General features: G+C 35.4%; 1 protein-coding gene across 1 annotated transcript in view; it reads right to left on the bottom strand.

Moving 5' to 3' along the window:
- Nucleotides 1-1,591: 1,591 nt before the first annotated feature.
- LOC137924701 (synaptic vesicle 2-related protein-like) overlaps nt 1,592-23,415 on the bottom strand; it is a 31,833-nt gene continuing 10,009 nt past the window's right edge. The window contains exons 3-11 of the mRNA XM_068768123.1: nt 16,927-17,089; nt 15,216-15,337; nt 13,960-14,195; nt 12,482-12,633; nt 11,348-11,492; nt 10,175-10,291; nt 9,279-9,445; nt 8,183-8,310; nt 1,592-1,725 (exon numbers count right to left, since the gene is read on the bottom strand). Coding sequence (XP_068624224.1) covers nt 1,682-1,725; nt 8,183-8,310; nt 9,279-9,445; nt 10,175-10,291; nt 11,348-11,492; nt 12,482-12,633; nt 13,960-14,195; nt 15,216-15,337; nt 16,927-17,089 — 1,274 coding nt within the window. The 3' untranslated portion in view covers nt 1,592-1,681. The remainder of the gene's footprint in view (nt 1,726-8,182; nt 8,311-9,278; nt 9,446-10,174; nt 10,292-11,347; nt 11,493-12,481; nt 12,634-13,959; nt 14,196-15,215; nt 15,338-16,926; nt 17,090-23,415) is intronic.

The raw sequence follows: 23,415 nt of genomic DNA on the forward strand, positions 1-23,415 counted from the left end.
TTTAAATTAATATCCTTTTACACACTCTCCTTGGCTAGATGCATATACCCCAATGTTAATTCTAAAATGCTTCTTTCGGAAGATCTTTCAGCTGTTCCTTCTTAGCTTCTACAATGTCCGTAATTCTGTCAAAACTGTTTTCTTTTAGCACGGTTTTTAAGAAGAAGCAGAAATCAGAAGTTGCTAAATCAGAAGAGTAAGTCATGTATGTACTGTCATTTTTTTTTGACAAAAACTAGCGGACTAGAAGCAATGTCGGAACAAACCCTGCACTGACTCATCTCATTTATTCATCGGTTTAAATGCTTTTTATGGATCCTCACAAGATGTCTAGTTCTTCCGCAAGCTCCCGAATCGCCAATCTCCTATCTGATGGAAAAATTTTTGCTACTCTTTGCATATATCGTCAGTTTTTATGGTCGAAGTACACCACGACTTCTGGTCATCCTCCACCGATTCAATGCAGCTTTTGAATCGCGCAGACCACTTGTCAAAAGTCTTCAAAGTCATCTCATTATCATCATACACTAATTATAATATTTCACTAGTTTTTTTGGCACTTTTTTGCAACTTTAAATTATATGTTAACTTGTTATTCAAAAATCCATGATGCGCGTCAAATATAGCGAATATATCCTCATTATTCTAGCTGTGGAAACTGGTAGATAAGTCGCAAGTAGTTCCTGGTATAAAAATTCATTCAACGTATTTTTGAATCACCCCGTAACTCAATAAGCAAACTTATCTTCCTTCATTATTGTTTTGAGGTAGATATACGTAGGGTATAAATAAAATTTCATTTAACATCGTCCTTAATTTCAGTAAAAGCCTTCAATGTTTCTTCAATTCAATTTTCACTTCAATTCAATTCAAACTTCAATTTTATATTTATCACTATTCTCATTAAAATAGACAAGGTGTTCATATCGCCGCCCCTACCAAATTAAATGACTATCGCCTTTATTATTTTGATTAGTTTTTTAAATATTTGCAATCTACGAGTTCCAATACACCTTGATAAATTTTTCCGTAATTTTCTGGCTAAAAATGGCAGAGGAAAAGTGTAGTATTTTTTTTCTAACTAAACAAAGTAAAGTACAAACAATGATAAAGATTATACGGATCTTTTTTCCTCAAACATATATAAATATTTAAAGATTGTTCCGTATAAAATTAGCTATCAAACTATACAAATATTAAAATTACAGTACCCGGCGATAGATATTGCACATCGACCTTTGGAAAGAGACAATCGGCTAATTTCGGCTTCATAGACCACTATCTCTGTCCCACACTACCAATGTGACGTTTTGTCAGTTGTTGTATTTCGTGCGACAGAGATAACGCTCTACGAAGCTGAAATTAGTCGATTGTCTCTTTCCAAAGGTCGATATACAATATTTATCGCCAGGTACTGTATAAGTGTATCAATTTTTGAGGTAAAACCAATATTTAAGTTTTTCGTCTCTCCTTAAAAGTTGCATTTTGACTTTTCATTTTATTCGGTGGGTGCGGCGATATGTATGAAATTTAGTTCGATTTTGAGTAACCTTTAAGTAAAGGGCTAGAGCGATAATAAAACTAGAAGATATTATAATAAAAATATTTATTAATTTTTTATATCTATATCTGTACAACTTTGGATTAACATTAACATAATATAATATATCAATAAATAATATTAAATTACTTTGACGGGTAAAAGCGCCGCTGCGATGGCACCACCTGGAAATTAAAATTCTCAATTACTTCTATTCTTATTTTAGTTCAACACAGGCTGTACATGTTTTTCTTCTACTTGTCCCACGTTTTTGTGGACTTCTCATTCCTACATGTGGAATAGGGACTTGGTTTACAGAGGTTTGACAAATTTTCAGGTCAAAATTATAATTCTTACAATTTCGATAGGAAAAACAATTGTGAATTAAAAATAGGACAATACATTGAATAATAAATGTAAGAAATAGCGTCGTTCGAGCAAAACCTTTTTGACTTGACTCCGTAAAATGGCTCTATGTAGGCAACAATATACGTTTCTACAATAAAACTTGTTATGTCACAGGATTATCATGCAAGAGGTTAAACTCTGCAGATGATGAAAGGCTGCTTTTCAAGGATCAGGAAGTCAGAAATACAATTTTGTGATATAATTTGCAAATACACGTATACAGAGCAGTTTTGAAGAGAACAAAACGTCGGTAAATCAGTACTACGTCTATGAGGCTTAGTGACTAGCGCCATCTAGTATGTTTTTAGAGAAAATATGATAAAACAGTTGTATGTATTAACTAAACCATTTGACGGAAAAGCGCTGCGTTATTTTGTCTTAATAACTGCGATGCAGCGCTTTTGTGCTGCAAATATTTATGTGTCCTTGTTGACCTAAATGCCTCCCCCAATGCTACATCTATAACATGTTTTAATTTATTTTTTACCACATCACTTCTTGAAAACATTGTAAGGGAAAATCTTACGAAAAGAATTATTAAAATTGTTTGATATTTGTCTATTTGAGAGTGTTTTACTTGACAATATCAAGTGAAAAAAAGGTCCTGCAGTTTTTGCTTAGCTTTTTGCTTAATTGCGTCTATAACAAATATTACTTCCGTTGTAAGTTTTTTTAAGTGATAACATAGCTTGACAGTGAATTGTTTTAACTGCTCTAAAAATACCTTTGTTAAGGGAATCATAGGAATTTGACAGTTTCTACCAAATTGGTCTCTTCTAGCCTACTTATTTTGATATCACATGATACTAAACTCTTAGCATAAGGCATAGTCGCGGTAAATAATTAGTATATATATTCAAATAAGTGTTTCTACTTTTTTGATGTTTTTATGATAAACGTTCGTTGAAAAAAAATTGATTTCCATAACTTGAAACAGGAAGGATAAAATATGCAGCGCCATAAATCATTGAATTCAAGTGTAATTTATTTGAGAAAAAAAAATAAAAACTGGAAGGATGGACCCAAGATCAAAACTCATGCGAACGAATGAAAGAATTTTTTATAAATATTTCTCTTTTATTAGGACATTAACACAGAGGTGAATGACACAGTGTGTTACAACGGTGCTGTGCTATGAAGATTTTTGGAATAAAAAACATTATTTACTTTTATAATAACTTATTGCTTATATTGATGACTTGTGTATGTTCAGTGGTAGCTTGGCAGCAGAGGTCTAAGATTTGAGATCGTAGAACACAGATTCGACTCCCTCAATATAGTCTTATATTCATTCACTCATCAAGACATCTTTCCATCTCACACAACTACTAAGCGGGCACGGGTACTGCAAGCAGTACCTGCACCGTTTTAAAATAATCGATAATGAGACTTGCCCATGTGACGACTCCACAGTACAGACTTTTGACCACGTGACCTTATGTGAAAACCTTAATATACCTCCGTTCAGCTTACCGGACCTTCTCAAGAAAAAATCTACAGCAGAATCTTTTGATGAGTTGGCCCGGCACATTGTCCTAAATCTCAAGGCATTTAACGGTCTGTAGCGCTTGGGCAGCGACTTATAAAATAATGTAGCAACTAATATATAATTGAGTATCCCAAATTGTATGGTTAATATGTATAAATTTTAGCTGTATTTACTAATAAGAGAAAATTGTGTAAGAAAAACTGAAAAAAAAATTATAAAACGCTGTCGTGCCTCGCCGCTGGGAGAAGAAAGATCCGTATCAAATAGCGGCAACCCTCTCCCAACTGTCTGCGTTTAGTTAAAGCGAAAAATAAATATTGTAAAAAAAAACACTAGCGATACAAATTAGAATTAATAAAAAAGTCATATTCACACTTTGTTTATTAATTCAGATAGGATGCCATGCGTGACGAGTGCGGTATATCTGTACGGTCTATGCCATGCAGTGGGCGTATATAGGCTGATGAGGAAGATATACAATGGAAGGAGCTGTATGCAGGCCGCTTCTCAACATTACACATCCTTTGGTTAAAATGATGACGGTGATGATTTGTACGTGAGAAGAATGCAAGAAGAAGTAACGACAAAATGAGGAATCCTTTTAGATTCGAATCCTTATATATTTTAAGTATAAATTAGCTCTCTGTGCTGCACACATGTAACATATATAGCCAATCGAGAATCCTATTAAATAATTTCTTTTTTAAATAGCCCACGATTTTTGGATTCTGTTTTACTTCTGCTGTCTTAGGTATACAAGGATATTATAGGAATAATAATTTCTTGACAGAATTCTATTATATACATTTTAATCTTTCTTCCATTTAAAGTTATAATATATATATAATAATAAGCTTTCTTCTTTTATTCCTCACATATTTTTTCATTTCTTTTTATTCTTTGTTACGTTCATACCTCACCTCATTTTAGTCGAGTTTACTTTCCTCACCGATTTTTACAAGTATTACATTTTCTGCGTTACTCCATGTTTGTCTATTTACTTTATTATATATTACGCATTTATTTTTACGTTTTAATTTTACTATTTTATTTTCTTAATATTCCTAGTACTGTTTGCCAGTTCTACAGTCTATTAAGTAATTGTGTTGGTTGATTCATATGTTAATTGCTTTGCATTATTTTTTAAAATCACTTACATTCCAAATTCAAAACTACAATCAAATTCAACAACACTTTAATGTTATCTCACATTGAAATAAAGTTTCGTGAATTGCCGCGTAAGGATCATATGAAACCGAGCTCTGAGAAGAGCGCCTAAAAAACTGTTTTATTTTTTTTGTGAATATCCTTATGTTATTTTTTATATTTTGATTACCTTGTAATTTATCTGCCTTCCTTAAAATGCATCGATGACAGGCAATATATTTAAAAGGTTCATCAAATAAAAACTAATTTAAACCGTTAAACCTTTTTTTAAATTTTATATACATTTCTTAATTATTTTAATTGTTTTTTTTTTTTTAACAAACAAGGTCGTGGTCTTGAGTTTCGTAACTTGTAAAAATAACAATTTAAACTTAACTTCATATTAAACTTTAAATAAAATGTATCATATTAATTTATATTCAACGTTTTTGTTTTGTTATTTTTCCTGTTTTTAATCGGTATCTTTACGGTAATAGACACAAAGAAAAATAATAATAACATACATTATAAATTTACATATTTAAATTGAACAATTATGGTTTTTTTTTAAATTTATGCATATAAATTGTATGTTACCGACTGTAAGAATGGTGTATAAAGTCGCTAAATATTTTATTTTTTTTGAACATGTTTTTGAGCCCACTGTAGGGCGCAGACATCCCACAAAAACGCCACGTTGATTGGTCTTGCGCTGATCGCATTCGGTGACTTGCCGCGACGTTAGTTACGTCGTTAGTACACGATGTGAAAGCATTCACACCGTACCTACCCGATCGTTCGTATATATATATATATATATATATATATATATATATATAAGTCCTCGGTTCTGGAGTAGCACCAATGAACCGGTAGACGCGGTGTAGTTACACCCACAAGGTATACTGATAATATAGCTAAGATCGCGGGAAGTAACTGAACTGTAAGGATAAGAGACTTAAATTTGGTAGGGATATTGTTATCGAAAAATAGAGGTCACTAAAGTAAGATAAATAGAATTAAAAAGGAGAATTCCACAGAAATCTAATTCTTTATACACATCGAAAGAGAGCTCTCTACAATACTATCCAACTTGCCAGGGGCGGCTCAACTTATAGTGCAGGGTGTGCAATGCACACGGGCACCGCTGTCTAAGAGTATCGTCTTGGACCATCATGGTACAACAATGATATGACAGAAGCGGCCAGCCAGCGCGGTGGCGGCAGTTATCAAACGCGAGCGCCCTGAGGGCGGCTTCTTTTTCGAACAATTTGTTTTAACTCGAAATAAACCTTATTTCACGTATTTAAAGTTTAGAACCGGCCAGACAGCGCGGTATCGGTAGTGCGACGGTGTCAACTTTTTAACCTCTTCTTCTTTATTAAGGAAGAAGAGGTAAAAATGTAGGAAACTTCCACTGCGGAACTCTAGCAGCAATAACGCGCCGCCGTCTCAGGCACATTGCACACCCTGCACTATAGGTTAAGCCCCCCCGGGTTAAATGCGTGACTAACTATAAATAAATACAGGTATGTTTCTTTTAAAAGTAATCTCTTTTAGTGTTATTAAAAAACTGGTAGAAGTCTGATATGAGTCTTTTTATTTTGGTTTATAAAAACATACAAAACTTATGCAATACCAATCAAGTTTTGCATATAATTATGTATAATTACATCGAGCTAGTAATAAATAATTTCACAGAATACATAATAACGTAGTTTACTGCTAACGGAATAAAAAAATGTGATGGATTTTACATAAAATCGTTGATTGTAAATTGTTTCATAATAGTCGAAGGTTAATACTGTTTATGTGAATATCTAAATTGATTTTGTTTTATTACATTATAAAAAAAAACTAACAGAATTCTATTGCCAATTACTGCAGATTGGTCTGCCTTATAAATTTACTAGCTGAGCCCGGAAACGTTGTTTTGAAAAAAAAATTAAAGTTTTTAATTAGCAAATTAAAAATAATGGTTGATCGTAGAGGGGTGAAAATTGAGGGTTGTATATATTTTTGTATGTTGTATCATAGAAAAATAAAAACAAAAAATTTCCTCGAAAAATTAAAACAAAAAAATTTAAGGGTGAACAACCCTTATCACTTAGGGGTATGGAAAATAGATAGTAGCCGATTCTCAGACCTACTGAATACGCATATAAAATTTGGTAAAAATCGGTCAAGCCGTTTCAGAGGAGTACGGTAACTAACATTGTGACATTGAAATTTTATATATTAGATAATGAGGTCAGTTGGAAGCTTGTATCTAACATTTTCGGAACATTTTATCAAGGTACCAACTTTTTGGATGGACGGACATATTCATATATTAAGATATCATATAAATTAGTGAAAGTTTAAAGACCAGTGCCTTATATTCTACGTGCAATTATTTTTATTATAGAGATACAAGCCTTGTAAAGCATGGGCCATAAGAAATGGCTGTTAACAATCACTTTTGTTTTCTTTTTAACGTTTGATTGCTAAAACAATTTCTTGCAATATTTTAACTTGATGTTCCAAAATAAAATAGTTATTTAGACAAATATCTATCGAATTTAATAATTATTTTCATATTATTAAGAAACAATAATCATATTTTTTTAATTTGAAAATTAAAATACATTTTTTTCTTTGATAAGTATATAACGTTATCATCACTACACTACTTTCACGAAGCAATTAAGACAAACTGAAACTCGAAGCGCAAAATCGCTGCGTCGCAGTTTTCGAGACAAAATAAAGCTGGGCCTCTGGGGTACCCGTGCCGCATGTACCGGTTCGTACTGGCCACTCGAGAACCTTTCAGCCCCAACAGCTTTCTGTTGTATGAGCTATGTATTCCGCTCACTGTTATTTCAGACGAGTAATTCTTCTAGGTTGGTGACCTTGGTACTTTTTTTTATTAATTCCAATTTATATCGCTAGTGTATTTTTAACAATGTTTTTTTTCGCTTTTACTAAGCGCAGACAGTTGGGAGAGAGTTGCCGCTATTTGATACGGATCTTTCTTCTCCCAGATACGAGGCACGACAGCGTTTTATAATTTTTTACAATCTTTCTTACACAATTTTCTCTTATGGGTAAATACAGCTAAAATTTATACATATTAACAATAAAATTTGTTAGTTTTACTCAATTATATATTAGTTGGTACATTATTTTATTTCAGTAAGTCGCTGCCCAAGCCCTACAGACCGTTAAATGCCTTGAGATTTAGAACAATGTGCAAAATACATTTTTTCTTGATTAACGAAGAAAGAGAAGAAAGAAGAAAGAAAAGAAGAAAACCTCAAAATACCTCTGTTCAACTTACCGGGAACGAAGGTATTTTAAGGTTTTCACATAAGGTCACGTGGTTAAGTCTTTTGGATTTGAATCGGGAGCAGTGTCTGAGTAAGTGACCTTGGTACTTCTGGATATCCTCATTTATCCAACTGCATCTCTCTCTGTTGATCTCCGAGTGACTTTAAAACTTTTAAGATCCATTGTTAGCTACCATAGTATAGCATACTATAGCTACCATAGTCTTGATAGTAAACGTGAAAATACGCACAAATTCGTCATTTGAGGATATATTATGGAATTATACTTACTGATGACCAGTCCCGCCGCCCCGTATAACGCGACTGAGCAACTGTCCGTCATGTTGCTGCTCACTATGTTGGTGCCGGCAAAGGCGCTCAGCCGGGCGACCATCATGCCCAAGCACGCAACCATACCTCTGTTTCATAGAACGTAAAATATGAAAGATATGTATATATATATATATATATATATATATATATATATATATATATATATATATATATTTTCTGAATAAACAGTGCAATAAAATTCCCCTCAAAAACACTTTCTTTGGCACAAAAGTACACATTTTCACAAAAGGCAAATAAACATGTAGTTGACACTGTGGTAAACTCTATTTTACTGTAATTCAAGGTTACATATAGCACTACTTTGGTGATTTGTTACCGTACGAAATTCCAGGCACAGAGTGCCGCAACGCCATCTTTCAAAAAACAGCGAGAACTTATTCAAGGTCCTAATATATATATATGTGTTGAGTACTACAGTATATAGTTTTTGTTTGTTCCTAAAAAATTAACTAGGTAGCAACACTGTGTATGAATTTCATTGTAACTGCGTTGTTCTTGCTGTATCTGTTATACTTAAATAAAAAGTTCTAATTGAAATCAGTATTATTGTTTAATAATTAAATATTTTATAACCGTATAATATGCAAATGGTGATTTGTAAAACTATTGATAGTTGTAATGTACAGGGTTTTTTAGTAACCTGATGGCTTTACCCCTGTCTTTAATGTGATGCCTCGACGAGGAAGAGATGGAGTAGGGTGGTGAATCGACTAAGAGAAGAGAACCAATTTTTGTTGAAATACATCATTCTCAAAGTGGACTTGCACTTATTGATCAACTAATAGGTTCTTGCTCATTTTCAAAATACTTGGACAGTTTAATTAAATTTTGGACTTAATTTATTTGTATTATGTCCAGTATAAAAAATTAGAGATGAAATTAACATGCAATGACATTGTATTCATGTTGATATTTCCAAATGAATGAATGAAAATAAATAAATAAAAGAGTCAGTAAATGAATGATTGAATGAGTATAAAGTAATGAACGAATGATTAAATCAATAAGCTTTATATTTATGACGGTACTGTACCTGTATGAAGTTGGGTAAAGATCGACGAAGTAGGATGAAACAACGCCGAAGACCATGGCGGTGGTGAGGAAGATATAGAAGAGGATGAGTCCAGACAGTGGCTCTCCCGTGTTATCAGTGGCGAAAGCCGCAGCTGCTGCCACCAGCAGGATGGTTATAGACAATACCTGTTCAGAAGAATCCGATAAATTGCAACCTTTGTAAATCATGTTTTGTTTTCCATATATAGCGCCACTTTGGATCATTTATATCGATTGCTTATGTATATACAGATAATAAAAGAAGAACTCAATGCAATAAAACTAGAAACTAATACTATAATGATATTAAACAGGTGATAATAAAACTACGTAGATTTTGAGGGCGTCACATTGGTGGAAACGATGCTTTGGTAAGCGCTAGGCTTCAGAGCTTGGAGTTTTGCCAAAAAGTTGACAGTTTATCGGTATTCTATAGACTGCATTTTGGAGAATTTGCTGCGTAATTACACCAAATAATTTCCCTGTCTCCTTTCTTCCATCTGTCAAGAAGATGCACGGATTCACGATATCTATACATGCTTGAAAACACTTTCAATTTACTCGCACTAACTGTTTTTCCAATACTTTTATAGTGCGACAGGCAAGGCGTGGAACAATCCGGAAAAACCGGCGTCAATGTTTCCAGACAATGATAACTCAGGATTTTTCCAGACAAGAGTGAATAGGTTTCTTCTGGGCAAGCATACACCATCGTAGATCTAGCCGTCGCTTAAAATCAGGTTAGACAAAGGTCAAATGCTTCGCCTGTAAAGGATATCAAAAATCTGATGCGACGCATAGATGGGAGTACCTGCTTCTGTTTGCGCAGCGGAAGCAATGCAAGGATTGGAAAAAAAGATTTAGTCGCTTGCTTACCTTTCTTCTACCCGCACACTGAGATATGAGAGCGTTGAGGACAAAGAAGGAGAGTCCGTGTGCGCAGCCGGCCCAGATGGTGTTGTCCATAATGGTGCCCTGACACTCCGATCCCTCCTGAAATAGAACAATGACGTATAGAACATAAAACAAATCAGGGAAATTCCACATTTTGAGGTCTTTACGTACATAAACTTTACAGATGATCTTCGCAGGTTAGGTCCTCCTCTAGGTGGACCAATGACATAGTTAACACGTTCACTGCGGCTTGAGGCCGATTCAGCCTTATGGTAAACTTTGCACAGGTGCGGCGCGTAAAACTCGTGTTTTCTCTCTAGTGCGGCGGCTGTTTACACTCAACCGTATGAGATATGACAAAAACAAATATAGCTTTCTTTATGTCTGCGAAGCATTGACTCAATATTGTAAAAAAATGATTGAAACATGAGGCAGAAAAGGACTCAACCGCACTACTAGGAAGTTCAGCTTGAGGCAGATTCGACCTCAGCCGCACCAGCTGAAAGTTCTTCAAAATTGGGTCCGCAGTGAACGTGTTAAGGACGCGGGAAGTCGTTGGACGCGAGCAGCGCAGCACCAGTCACCGTGGTGACTTTTCGGCCTTACGCCTTTGCAGTGGGCGTCTATTGACTATTGAAAAGGAGAAGCAGGATCTAGTGAGACCTGCGCAAAATTCAGTTCTACTTCGTTTTTTTGGCTAAAAATCTGTAAGCAGGAGTTAGATTATTACGTAAGATATAGAAATCTTTAGGGTAGGCCTATGCCTTGCAGTGGGGGTTTATCGGCTGACGCAAATAAATTAGTGAATACATAAGTTATTGCTACCATAAATAAATTAGGCTTATATTTATAATTAAAATTATTTAAACTGTATGTTAAGAATAAAGAACGTATGTAAGTAATATAACAAAAGATTCCTAAAATTATACAAAATTGTGAAAACTTGCAATGTCATAAAGTGTGATAATAAAACAGAAAATACAAATCAAAATTGAAACTGTACTAGTGATATACCAAAAGAGTGTTGCGAAGGAAAATAGGCGAGGTGTGAATGCAATGTAAATAAATGGTAAGAGAATGAAAGAAAATATGAAGAATGGAAGAAGAAAGATAATAGAGATTTGAAGAACGGAAAAACGGAGGATAAATACTCACCCGAGTAATATCTTCGACAATAGTCGTATTGTCAGTGCTGATCTTTCTGAAGAGATCACAAAATCCCATGCCCTCTGTGCTGCTGGCGTACGAGGTGAAGAATACGTTCAATATGGTCGGCAGGATGATGGCGAAGCTGTTATTCCTGGAGACGAATACCTTGTTGAACCACGATTCCTATTTCTTGCGGCTAATGCAATTCACTAAACATTAGGACTATTTATAATTCAAAAGCTACAGGCTCATTGAGACATATTTTAAAAGAAATTAACGGTTGATTCGAAATATTATACATTTTTAACAACATATTATTTAAGGACTGCAATATAAAACCTTATGTAAAAAATTAGTGGCAGATACACGATAAATAAGAAAAATATGAATAAACTCGTAACGACTAAGTTTCGTATTCAATATGAAATGTATATTAGAACTAATTATAATAGAAATCAATTAAATATGTTAATACTAATATTGAAAAAAGAACTGTGATATATAGTATAACTTGTAAAGTTAACTAAAATAGCTGTGATATGTATAAATTGTATAAATAAACTAAACTGCAATAATTGAGGATGGATGAAAGGAACAGCGGAAGAGAAAAATAGACAGAATTATGGAATGAAAACAGAATGACAGAGATTGTGAAGAATGGAAGAAGAGTATGAAAATAATAAAAAGGATGTGAAAAATTTAATAAAGAAAGTAAATCTCTGTTTCCAACAAAATAGGGGAAGGAACGATCCCTTTTTTATTGGTTCCCCAATATCAGGTGCCATTAAAAAAAGTTTCTTATTCTAAAACTGAACAAATCCTTCATTACGCTTGTATAATAAAGTTCGACGAGATATCATAGACCTTCTGTTTAGTAGTTTTAAATCTAAAATTAAAAGCATATCAATAAATAAATATTATTATAGCATTCAAGAGTTTATTATTGATGGAAATGCGTGGAACTTGGTTTTGATTGGTGATCGACGGTTCTAAAGCATATATATATGCCTACTTGAATATTTTGATTTTGAATTGTACACTTCTTTTTGTATTTAGACAATCATGACAGACAGACAGTGAACAGCTTTAAGCTCTTGATCTAGGAGTCAACTTGTTTGCTGAACAACTTGGTTTACTTACGCGATGTAAATAACAAATGTGAGGTAGTAGAGAAGCAAGGTCCTCCATAGCAGAGGAGGTTTGAAGAGGGGCGCAATCTGATTCCAAAGGGATTGGAGGGAGAACTTTGCTACGGCCTCCCTACTGCCCTCCTCTAGGTAGATCTCCCTCACCTGTAACCGATAAAGAAGCTGTTAGGGATAGGTTTGTTGCAGCTTTGAATGAATGTTATATTAACTTTTAGTTCAAAATTCGTTAATGTTTTCTTCGTTTACATTAATGTTGTATAATTACGTATATATTTGGCGGAATGGCTTTTAAACTCCGCATCACTTATATAATATTACAGAAAATGCTCTAGATGGCGCTAAATTACAAAATAGGTACTGATAAACTGCATACTGTTGCAAGCGACGCCACTAGATGGCGTTGTACTCAATAAGCGCATTCTGTTTATTTATGATTGTGTAATATTTCTGGCCTAAAACCAACGTAACTTGGAGACTTACTAGTCTTAAGCGATAGTTGAGGGGATATATCGTTCGTGCTGTTAGGGCTGAAAGGTTTTTGAGTGGCATCTAGGAGCCGGTAGACGCGGCGTATGTTCCCCACCAGGCGTATCGACGGTATGCCGTACCGTACGTATTCCTATGGGAAGTCACGGGATGCGGGAAACGCAAAACCGGTGTCGTTACTATCTTATAAGGTCTATTTCTTGCAGTGGGCATCAAGCTTTGGTATTTACTAATCTCTAGTCATGTAGATAGACACATTACCAGAGCTAGTTGTAGGCATAGAAATCAACAGAAGATCCAATAAAGACAAGACGAACTTAGGAGGGCCCTAGTTAGGAGCTCTGTCATTAATCGCATTTAGCGTTCCAATAATAGAGTGCTAGAGACAAAATTCAATCACACCAGATATTTACCATGTCGTCATCATTTCAGCAGTAAAATGTCTATCACTGGATCTATGTCTTGGAGGACAAATTTGGAATTAACGATTTTGCTAAGTTTGGAAACATAAAAGCCAACTTAATGGAATCAGGCGTTAACTCGCGGAAGTCCATCCTAAGTAAGAAAAGAACCAATATTTAGTCACTTCCGCACATGCAGTGGTAGTCGTGCAACAAAGTGCACCGCCCGCCAGCCCGCTGATAAATGCGTATTCTGCAAACAATGCGAATCACACAACAGCCACCGCCCAATTACTCAACACATGTTTCACCCCTCCACGGGGCATCTTCAGGAGTTATGTAACACCGATTAGTGCCAAACACAGAGTGACTCTGTGTTCGGAAGTGGCTAAATATTGCTCATTTTCTTACATAAAAGCCAACCTCTTCCAGAGATTTCCAAAAGGACCAGTTGGTAGCGGGTTGCAATCAGCGTTATCCAATGACATGAACAAGGTACTATGCCCATATTACGGGCAGACATCCAACGCTAACTTGCTCCATGGTTACCACTCCAACAATAATAGAAGTAATAAAAACTCACGGGGAAGGCATCACGTTTACCCCCATTTTTCACGTATATCCTCTTCAAAGCATCCACAGCCTCCTGGTTTCTTCCAACGTTGACGAGGAATTTGGGACTCTCGCTGAAGAAATACAGCAATATGGCCCCGATTCCAAGAGGCAGCGCCATTACCAACGTCAGCAGACGCCACGGACGATACACTATTCCCAACAGTGGGATAGAAAAGTCTAGTTTAGCGATTAAGTAGCCCCATACTGAAATAAAATTTTCTCAAATTAATAATCATACAATGTATTTTTTAATTGAAGTTCCATCCGTAGGGTCTGTTCAGAGAAGGGTTTATTTTTTCTTCTCCGAGATTGTGAATGATTGACTTTGGATTTGTGAAAATGTTCCCAAGATTTTGCCAATAACAGAGGAACTTCAGCGCAAGTCGAACATAAGTGTTTGAAAAATGCCTTCGCATGTCTGCGCTTGAGCCACTTGACCCCCTGGTATTTTCCGTGTAAAACAAAAAAAGTCTTTTAGCATCATACATAATTATATTTACTAGTACAAGATGTATGACTTTCCTGGTTTTAGCTAGGAATTATCTTAATAGGGAATAGCCGAATATTTTTCCTAGATCAGTTGTAGTCGTGGAGATTTTTAAAATCTTCCGCCATTTTTCTCACAAGGCAAAATTTATAAATGAAAATAGTTATTTGATTGTAGGCCTACAACATTGCGAGAGAGCCTTAAACTTAGATACTTTAGAGGTCTGGGCTAAACGTTTACTTAGCTAAACCTTGTAAAGCTGTAGGTTTAGCTAAGTAAACGTTTAGCTCAGACCTCTAAAGTATCTAAATTTAAGACTCTATCGCAATGTTTTCCCAATAACTAATATATCATTATTGTCTTCATCATTTGAGTCATTATGTGTCCACCAGCTTAAAATAGATCTCTCAATAGATGTCCAATAGGAATAATTTGGAGAGGTTTGTATCCAGGTTTTGGTTTTAAAAGCTGTTAAAGTTCCAGGTCATAACTGTTCATCATTATCATATCGCACAGACGCCCACTGTAAGGCATGGTCTATCTCAAAGATCTCCACCATGGTCGGTCTTGCGCTGACCGCAGCACGACTTCTCATGATCTTGGCCATGTCCAAGGTTACCCACGCCGAGTCTATTGGCTCGTGGTCGGCACTCGACAAACTTTTAGCTCCCAGAGCCGACACCACCACTTCAAGCGAATAATTTCTATAGATCTCCTGATTTGTAATGTTTACGTACTATAATATATTGTTGGCGTGAGCATAAGAGCGCTGGTCATGAGGAGCATGTACCGTGCCCGAGATCTGGAGTTGCAGCATTCGCCGAGCAGCGCGTATGTAGCTGACTCAGCTGCACTAGACCTGGAAACAAGGATAATTTAGGAGTAGAGAGATTCTTTATTCTTACTGAATGAAACACTCTTACAGTAGTCCAAATATCTATTGAACATGTATTTGGAATACTATTTAGAAATTCAAACCACATATTAAAGGTATATTATTCAAAAAACGAATATTTAAATGACAACAATCATTGGCAATGATGTCGCTTGATATTTTTTAAACTTCATTTAGGCTATATTTAATAAAGAGTACATGTTTATCTCTGTATTGTTGAACTTTATTAAAAGATATGTTGTTGTGGGGTTTCTTCTTGCATTTTCTCTACCACTAAACACACTGCGAAGTAGAGTATAGCCAAAAATAAAAAAGATCAAAGAAATAAATAGATAATAAGTTGACGAACAATAAGAGTTCTAAATAAATTTTATTTTTATTTTTAATACTTATATTTGCAAAACCACATAGCTATTTATACACCTGCAGAAATATTATAAAGGTTTCAACATTGTATGTATTTCATACATTACATGAATACAATGGCCTTCATACGAATTTTCTTCGGACAAGTTCGTGTATATTTACAATGCGCGAGAAATTTTCCTCCTTTGTGTCTTAATTGCTTTAAATATTGTTCAAAGCATACTTTAATATTTACGAAAATAAAATGTAAAAAAAAATAACAAACGGCAATTGGAAACTTTTAAATGGAATATCGTGACACTTTATCACCATGAGACATGAAACTGTGTCATAATGACAGTCGAATCATTACCCCAGTAATTACAATAATTACGGCACCTACAAACCCGAATATAGTAATTTGAATTATTGATTGGTCTTACATACAGACCCGGCTATGATCAAAATTTCCCTAGAGGATCAAATCAGAAATGAGGACAAGAGGACCCGTTGATAAACGAAAGTAACCGAAACCAAGGGATTGGTACGAAGTGGCAATAGGTACGCCAATTTGAGAGCACAACATGTAGCTTCTCCGGCATCAAGGTATATGAGTGGAGAGCACAAGACGCCAAGGTGGATATACCTTGTTAAGGTTCTAGGAAGACGTTTAAGGCTGCTTTCAACAGGCCCTATTACAACCTATGGTGAAGACTTACGTCCAGAGATCCTATGGTTGAAATGATGATGATGTCTTACTTGGCTTTCCAATCCAGTATATCATAAGTATCACTTAGGACTGATCTTCATTGGCTGATCACATGGTTAAAAAGTTTTTATTTTTTTTATTTAGACAGTTTTATTGTACTATTGGTGCTATAGCTATGATAGCTCGAAAAAAAAGATTAAATTCATTTATTCAAAATTGGAACACTTAACAGTATATTTTTTAAACTATTTAATTTTTAACTCTACTCTGTTTTTCAATGTGCTATAGTTGTGGTGAAGAAGCAGGAAGAAACTCCACAACAACACATCTTTTAATAGGTTAACAATACGGATATTTATATAAATTATAAACTTTGTTAGATATAGCCTAAATGAAATCAAAATAATTCAGTCCAGTCATCATTGGCAAGGATTTGAGTCGTAATAATATTTGTTTATTGAATAATAAGCCTTTGAATAATAGGTATAGACGTGCTTACATGGCAGAGCTGACGAAGCGCAGGGCGGCGAGGACCTGCCAGTTGGGCGCGAGACTACTGAGGGCGGCGCTGACAAAGCTCCCGCACATTGCCCACATCAGTACCAGCTTCCTGCCGCGCGTGTCCGACAGGTAGCCCCATGGGTATGACATCACGATTATACCTGAAAACACGCATATATTAAACGCTATAAGTTGCGATCACAACTGTGTTATAGTTATAAACATGTTACAAATATCAATTGAGTTATAATCTTTTACCATGTCAAACCGCGATGGACACCACGATGAATGATCGCCTCCGCATTTAGCAACTTCTCACAATCTTAAGTATGTCAAGTAAGGAAAGGACCAATATTTAGCCACTTCCGCACATGCAGTGGTAGTCGTGCAATAAAATGCACCGCCCGCCAGCCCGCTGATAAATGCGTACGCGGCAAACAATGCGAATCACACAACCGCCACCGCAAAATCACTCAACACGTGTTGCACCCCTCCACGGGGCATCTACAGGAGTTATGTTACACAGATTAGTGTGGAGGGGTGAAACACGTGTTGAGTGATTTGGCGGTGGCGGAAGTGGCTAAATATTGGTCCTTTTCTTAAATAGGATGGACTTCCGCGAGGTAACGCCTGATTCCATTAAATACTTAAGTATGACATCGGTCCACTTGGTGGAGGGCCTGCCCACGCCGCGTCTACCGGCTTGTAGTCGTTGTTCGAGAACCTTTCGACTCCTACGGCCATCAGTTACACGACCGATAACTCCAGCGCACTGTCACTGCAGACTAGCAATTCTTTCAGCCAAAGGATATCTATGGCAGATATAACATAATCGCCACGCTTGGTATACGTGTTGGTGATCGCAGTATGATAATATGGCACACAGAGAACGCTGGTGCCCATCCTCTGGAAACTCGCTTGTGAGCAGTAGCAATGCAGTAATTAATGCTCAAAGTGGGAGTTACATAAGACTATATACTAGGAATCGAACCCTCGACTTACGATAAGAAGTCTCAGGCCTCTACCGCTGCGCTGCTCAAATGTTCTTAAAGGTGAGTACCCGGTGTTTGAACGAACTACCTGACTCTCTAAGTAGTTGAGTTGTAAGTCACTAACGATTCAATCCTCGTATGGTAATAGTGACCAGCTGAAGGTATACTTTCGAATGTAATCTCGTCAAACCCGGTGAGACTATCATCTTCATCATTTCAGCTGTAAGACGTTTACCGCTGAACACAGGACTCCTCAATAGATTTTTTTTTGAATACTCGTTCCTCTTGCTGTGTTTGAGGTAAAGTCGTTACAATGCTACCCTTCCTTTCCTCGCAAATTCTTTGTCTTTTTCCTCACACCATCTTTCTTCACACCTCGCCTTTCTTTCCTCGTCTACATTCCTAATTAATTTAGTTCTTATTCCGCAGCGTATATTTACTACACTTACAATATTTATTTACTCGACCCTTTATTTTAATCTTTGCTTATGTTCTTAGCGTTGGTCTACTGCACCACTTCTCTGCAGAATCTCAGAAGTGTATGACGACATTTATTGTAACCCAGGGAGGCGAGACTTTTCTCTTTTACTTCTTTGCCTATCTCCTCTTTATATTTGCAGCGTCTTCTAACGACTTTAACAAGATCGCCTGTCCATCTTGTAAGTGAACGTCCTTAGCTTGTTGGCACGTAGTCTCCACTCCTTCTTTTTTCTTTTTTTTCTCCACTTTTGCGCCTTATGTGTCCTACATACTAACACCTTAACTTGCCAATTCGCTGTGCAATGTATTTCAGTGATTGTATAGAAACGACACTATATATGAACACTAAGTATGGTTAAATCGTTTTGATTTTGTAACACCGATTGAGTACGGATTTATAAAGCGTTGTCTTTATCGCTCAGTGCTGACGCCTTACTATGTATATGTATACAGGGTGATTGGTTATATTTTAAAAACCTTTGAAGAAGTCAAAATTCAAAATATCTTTATTTACGTAGGCATTATGTATAAGTGTTGCAAAGGCATTGTGTGTAAGTAATTATAAGTAGTAATCTACCACCGGCTCGGAAGGCTGATCTGTTGAGGAGAGCCGGTCCGAAACTCAACAATTGCGCTTTTAAATGAAATTTCAACAATTTTTTTATGTGTACATTATAATATCAGTCATGTAAATGAATCAACAAAACAGATTCCACGCATTTCGATCAACTAAAAATTCTTGAATGATTCAAGATTTCTTTACCAATATGCTTTTAATTTTAGATTTAATGCTAAGATATGGGAGGTCTAAGATATCTCGTGGAACTTTATTATATATGCATACACCTATGGGGTGGTCGTTAGTACGGGCCCCTCGTCCCGTAATAGATAATTCGATGTAAAGAAAACACTTGCTAGATAGTTAAACTTATAATATCACAGAACAATAAATCTCAATCTGAGTTACAAGTATTTCCTTTGTTGAACAGCGGTTGAAGCGACACGTCCGCTCGGTAGCGCGGCGCGTCAGAGAGAGAGCGAAATGTCCCGAGTGTAAGAAGCATTCAAAAACAGATGCGTTCATAGATAATAAATATGGGTGCGTTCTAATGAACGTCACACACCCATACCCCTAAAGGATTTGTTAGCTTATTAAAGATTTTGAGTAGCAGTTACGAGTATTATGGTTATATTACATTTTAAATTATGACGCTTATATGATACGTAGTTAAATGTCTTGTGTAGCAACCTTTACAATGATAATTTATTTAAAACATCTCTCAAGTAACTTCTAGTTTTTGAGTTATAAATAGTCCATACATTTCTATTTTGTAAAATAAATATAGAAATAATATCGGTGACATTGCCCCATAATAAAATACCGTAAGAGAGAACGCTATGAAAATAACTAAAATATACTAGTCGAGTCGTATTATTGTAATTATTTCAGTTTTTAATTGCAAAGGCTGAGTTGAGTTTACCCGCAAGTGTTGGGAGATGAGAGTTCTACGGAAGCTTTTTATCCAAAGTAATGCACAAGAAAACCGTTTAGTCAGTCAACTCTAACTTGAATATTTAATGGAATCAGGCGTTACTTCGCGGAAGTCCATCCTAAGTAAGAAAAGGACCAATATTTAGCCACTTCCGCACATGCCTGCATGCATGCGTGCATTGCATGTGCGGAAGTGGCTAAATATTAGTCCTTTTCTAACTCTAAGTTGATTGTTAATAAGTAAGCTGAAATTAGGAATATATTGCTCATTTATTGCCTAACTATATATGGTACAGTCTATCCAAATGTCAATGATTTTAGCGTAACTCGAAATTCATTCAATTACTACATATTATAATGAAATTATTGTTTATTGTTTGTCCCCGAAGAGTTTGTGTTACCAGATGTTACTGGCCAGTCACAATCTAGCAAAGAAAAATAATTATTGTAATATATTAGAGGGACCTGAAAGTAATGTCGCTTATGTTAAATTCACACGACTACATTTTTAACAAGTTTTTATTTCTAATCAACAATATATTTACCTTCGTTATCAACAACCTTTTGTTATCTTGTATACCAAGTACGTAATGAGCTACCAAATCGAAAATCGACATTATTTTCCGGTCTCCCTAATACTAAAATAAATATATATACTATACTACATGTACTATATATACATACTCTACAATCCTATATATATATATATATATATATATATATATATATATATATATATATACTATAATATACTATACCAAAATAAATAAATACTAAACTTTGTAGATATTATTCACAACTTTAAAACTTTTTACCCAACACCCTGTATATTTCCGACAATAGCTTCTTGTTACTGTTAATTAAAACCTTGGATATTGAAATTAATTATGGTTCAATATATTTCTAGAACGTTTAGATAAACTTTTTCATTGGTACCGCTAGAATGGCATGTCTTAAATTCGATCTTAGTTTTGACATACAAGTGACAATTTCTGAGTTGAGATAAAATCACCTAATTCGCTATCTGACCGCTGAAGTGTGCCCGTGATCCATTTCTCTTGATTGACATGTGATTGTTTGAGGTTAATGTTACAGTTTACGATAATTTTTTTGATATAATCTATACAACTTGGTTTTTAGTGTTGAAGACAATCATAGATGGCGTAATATTCGCTATTCTTTTTCCAAAATTGTCTTCGATATTCACTAGTAAGAAAAACGACTTAAGAAATAACTTCTTAATACTTCCGTGCTGGGTACATCGTGTTTTAGAAAAAGAGTAAGAAAAGGGCCAATATTTAGCCACTTCCGCACATGCAGTGGTAGTCGTGCAATAAAGTGCACCGCCCGCCAGCCCGCTGATAAATGCATATGCGGCAAACAACGCGAATGACACAACTGCCACCGCCAAATTACTCAACACGTGTTTCACCCCTCCACGGGGCATCTTTAGGAGTTCTGTTACACCGATTAGTGCCAATCACAGAGTCACACTGCATGTGCGGAAGTGGCTAAATATTGGTCCTTTTCTTACTTAGGATGGACTTCCGCGAGGTAACGCCTGATTCCATTAAATATCTTAAAAAAAGAGGCCCGGCACGGTGCTTGAACTAAATAGCATGTCATGGGAGGTTTATTTACAATACATTGTGGTACAATTTCACTCACCTAACTCTTCTCCCTAAGTTTCTAAATTTTAAAGAATCCTAGAAATGTTCCTTTGAAAATCCTTTCCAGAAAAAAGTTGATGCTTACTATTGACATGTCTTAATCCTTAAGAAGGTTCTATATAGACTTTCTCCACCTCCACTAGATTCAAATTCACTTTGAATTTATTCCAAATGATTAGAATTTTGTATTATTGTTTTTCGCAAACCTTTCAGATGGTATTGCTATCATGATATCTTTGTAACTCGTACGTATATAATATTTACGTAGAAAATTCGACATTAGTGCAAACGTTGGTAGTTAGGGCCAAAACTTTCTCGAGTGGCGACCAGGAGCTGGACACAGCGTGGACAGTTCACCCACTAGATCAGTGATTCCCAAAGTGATCTATATCGACCCCTAGGGGTCTATGACAACCTGCAAGGGGTCTACGTCAGCGAAAAAAAATTTGGGGATCCATGAAATGAAAATGGGCGTCCACGATAGTGGATCTCAACACATACATTGATAGTACCTATTTACTTACATCATACTTTCTTATAATATCAAAAAAATTACATTATTTATAATAGTACCTATGAAGTAAAAAAATTATTGTATATGTTTATAAAATTACTTTAATTACTTACAAAATTGACGCCAAATGTTGATAATTTATTATTAAAGCATCAGGTTCATCCTTCACACTAAAAATATTGACTTATTGCTTATGTTATTTTATTTATGGCTTATTTTATGTTTATTTAATGTTACGTATATTTTACATAACAGATACAAAATTTTATTTTGAGTAGTTTTAATTTAAATTCCATTAATAAATGTATAAATTACATAACACATGTTGTGTTTTTACTTTAAGTTTTAAACACTAAACTTCACTACAGTTAGAAATTTACAGGAAATTAATATCAGGTAAGTAGGGGGTCTACCCAACACGGAAAAACATGGCAAGGGGTCTACGACACAAAAAAGTTTGGGGAACTCATCACTAGATGGCCGACGTCGACGTGTGCATCGCAAGATCATCGTGGCTATTTTTGGAGGAGGCATTTGCGTTGCAGTGGGCGCATCTACTTGTCGAGATAGGCCTATATATTTCCAACTAGACCGGCTGAAAAGCAGCCAACATCCAGTGTCTTTTCAAACGTCATGCAACTTATCACTTCGTACTTTTAATTTGCAACATCGAATTATGTATATAAAATATTCATTGTTCTCACCTATTGGTTGCAAAAAACATCGTCGCCAGCTCATCTTAACACGAACCCGTCAAGGTCTTGTTCACGGAGCGTGAAGTTAGTCAGACATAATTACCGTCTTTAATTTACAATATTTCGTCAAATAAAAATTTTTGTCCACGGTAATTTTTTTTTTGGTGGAAGGTCACTTGCGTATTGGCATTTATACGAGTTTTATAAGGTCGCTTAGCCTAAATATCATTCTTTATAACAATAATCTAATCTTAAACCTAATTATATTCTAGTCTCAATTAAATATCAAAATATTCTTTATTCCAATTCTAGGCTTTAAGAAGGACTTTAGAATCGTCGAATAGCACAAAATGTCGGCATTGTTGCCCTTACAGGAAGCTACCACCAGCTCGAATGGCAGTTCTGTTGAGAACAGCCGGCTAGAAACTCAACAGTTGTTGTAAATATAGTTTTATAGAGTGCTTGACAATAAATAGCTCCCTGAGTGAGCATCAACAACATTTGATTGCACGCATTAACATCAGTATAATATTCTTGGATGCAATAATATTTTTTTAATATTGATATCAAATCTCTCCGGAGGCAAATATGAAATTGATAGTGCAATTGACTTAATTTTTGAAGACGAAAACTAGAGTCATACT

The sequence above is a fragment of the Battus philenor genome, unplaced genomic scaffold (genome assembly GCF_028537555.1).
Source record: "Battus philenor isolate CCGP_79_NKW_IND1 unplaced genomic scaffold, ilBatPhil1.0.hap1 SCAF_10, whole genome shotgun sequence".
Lineage (NCBI taxonomy): Eukaryota > Metazoa > Arthropoda > Insecta > Lepidoptera > Papilionidae > Battus > Battus philenor.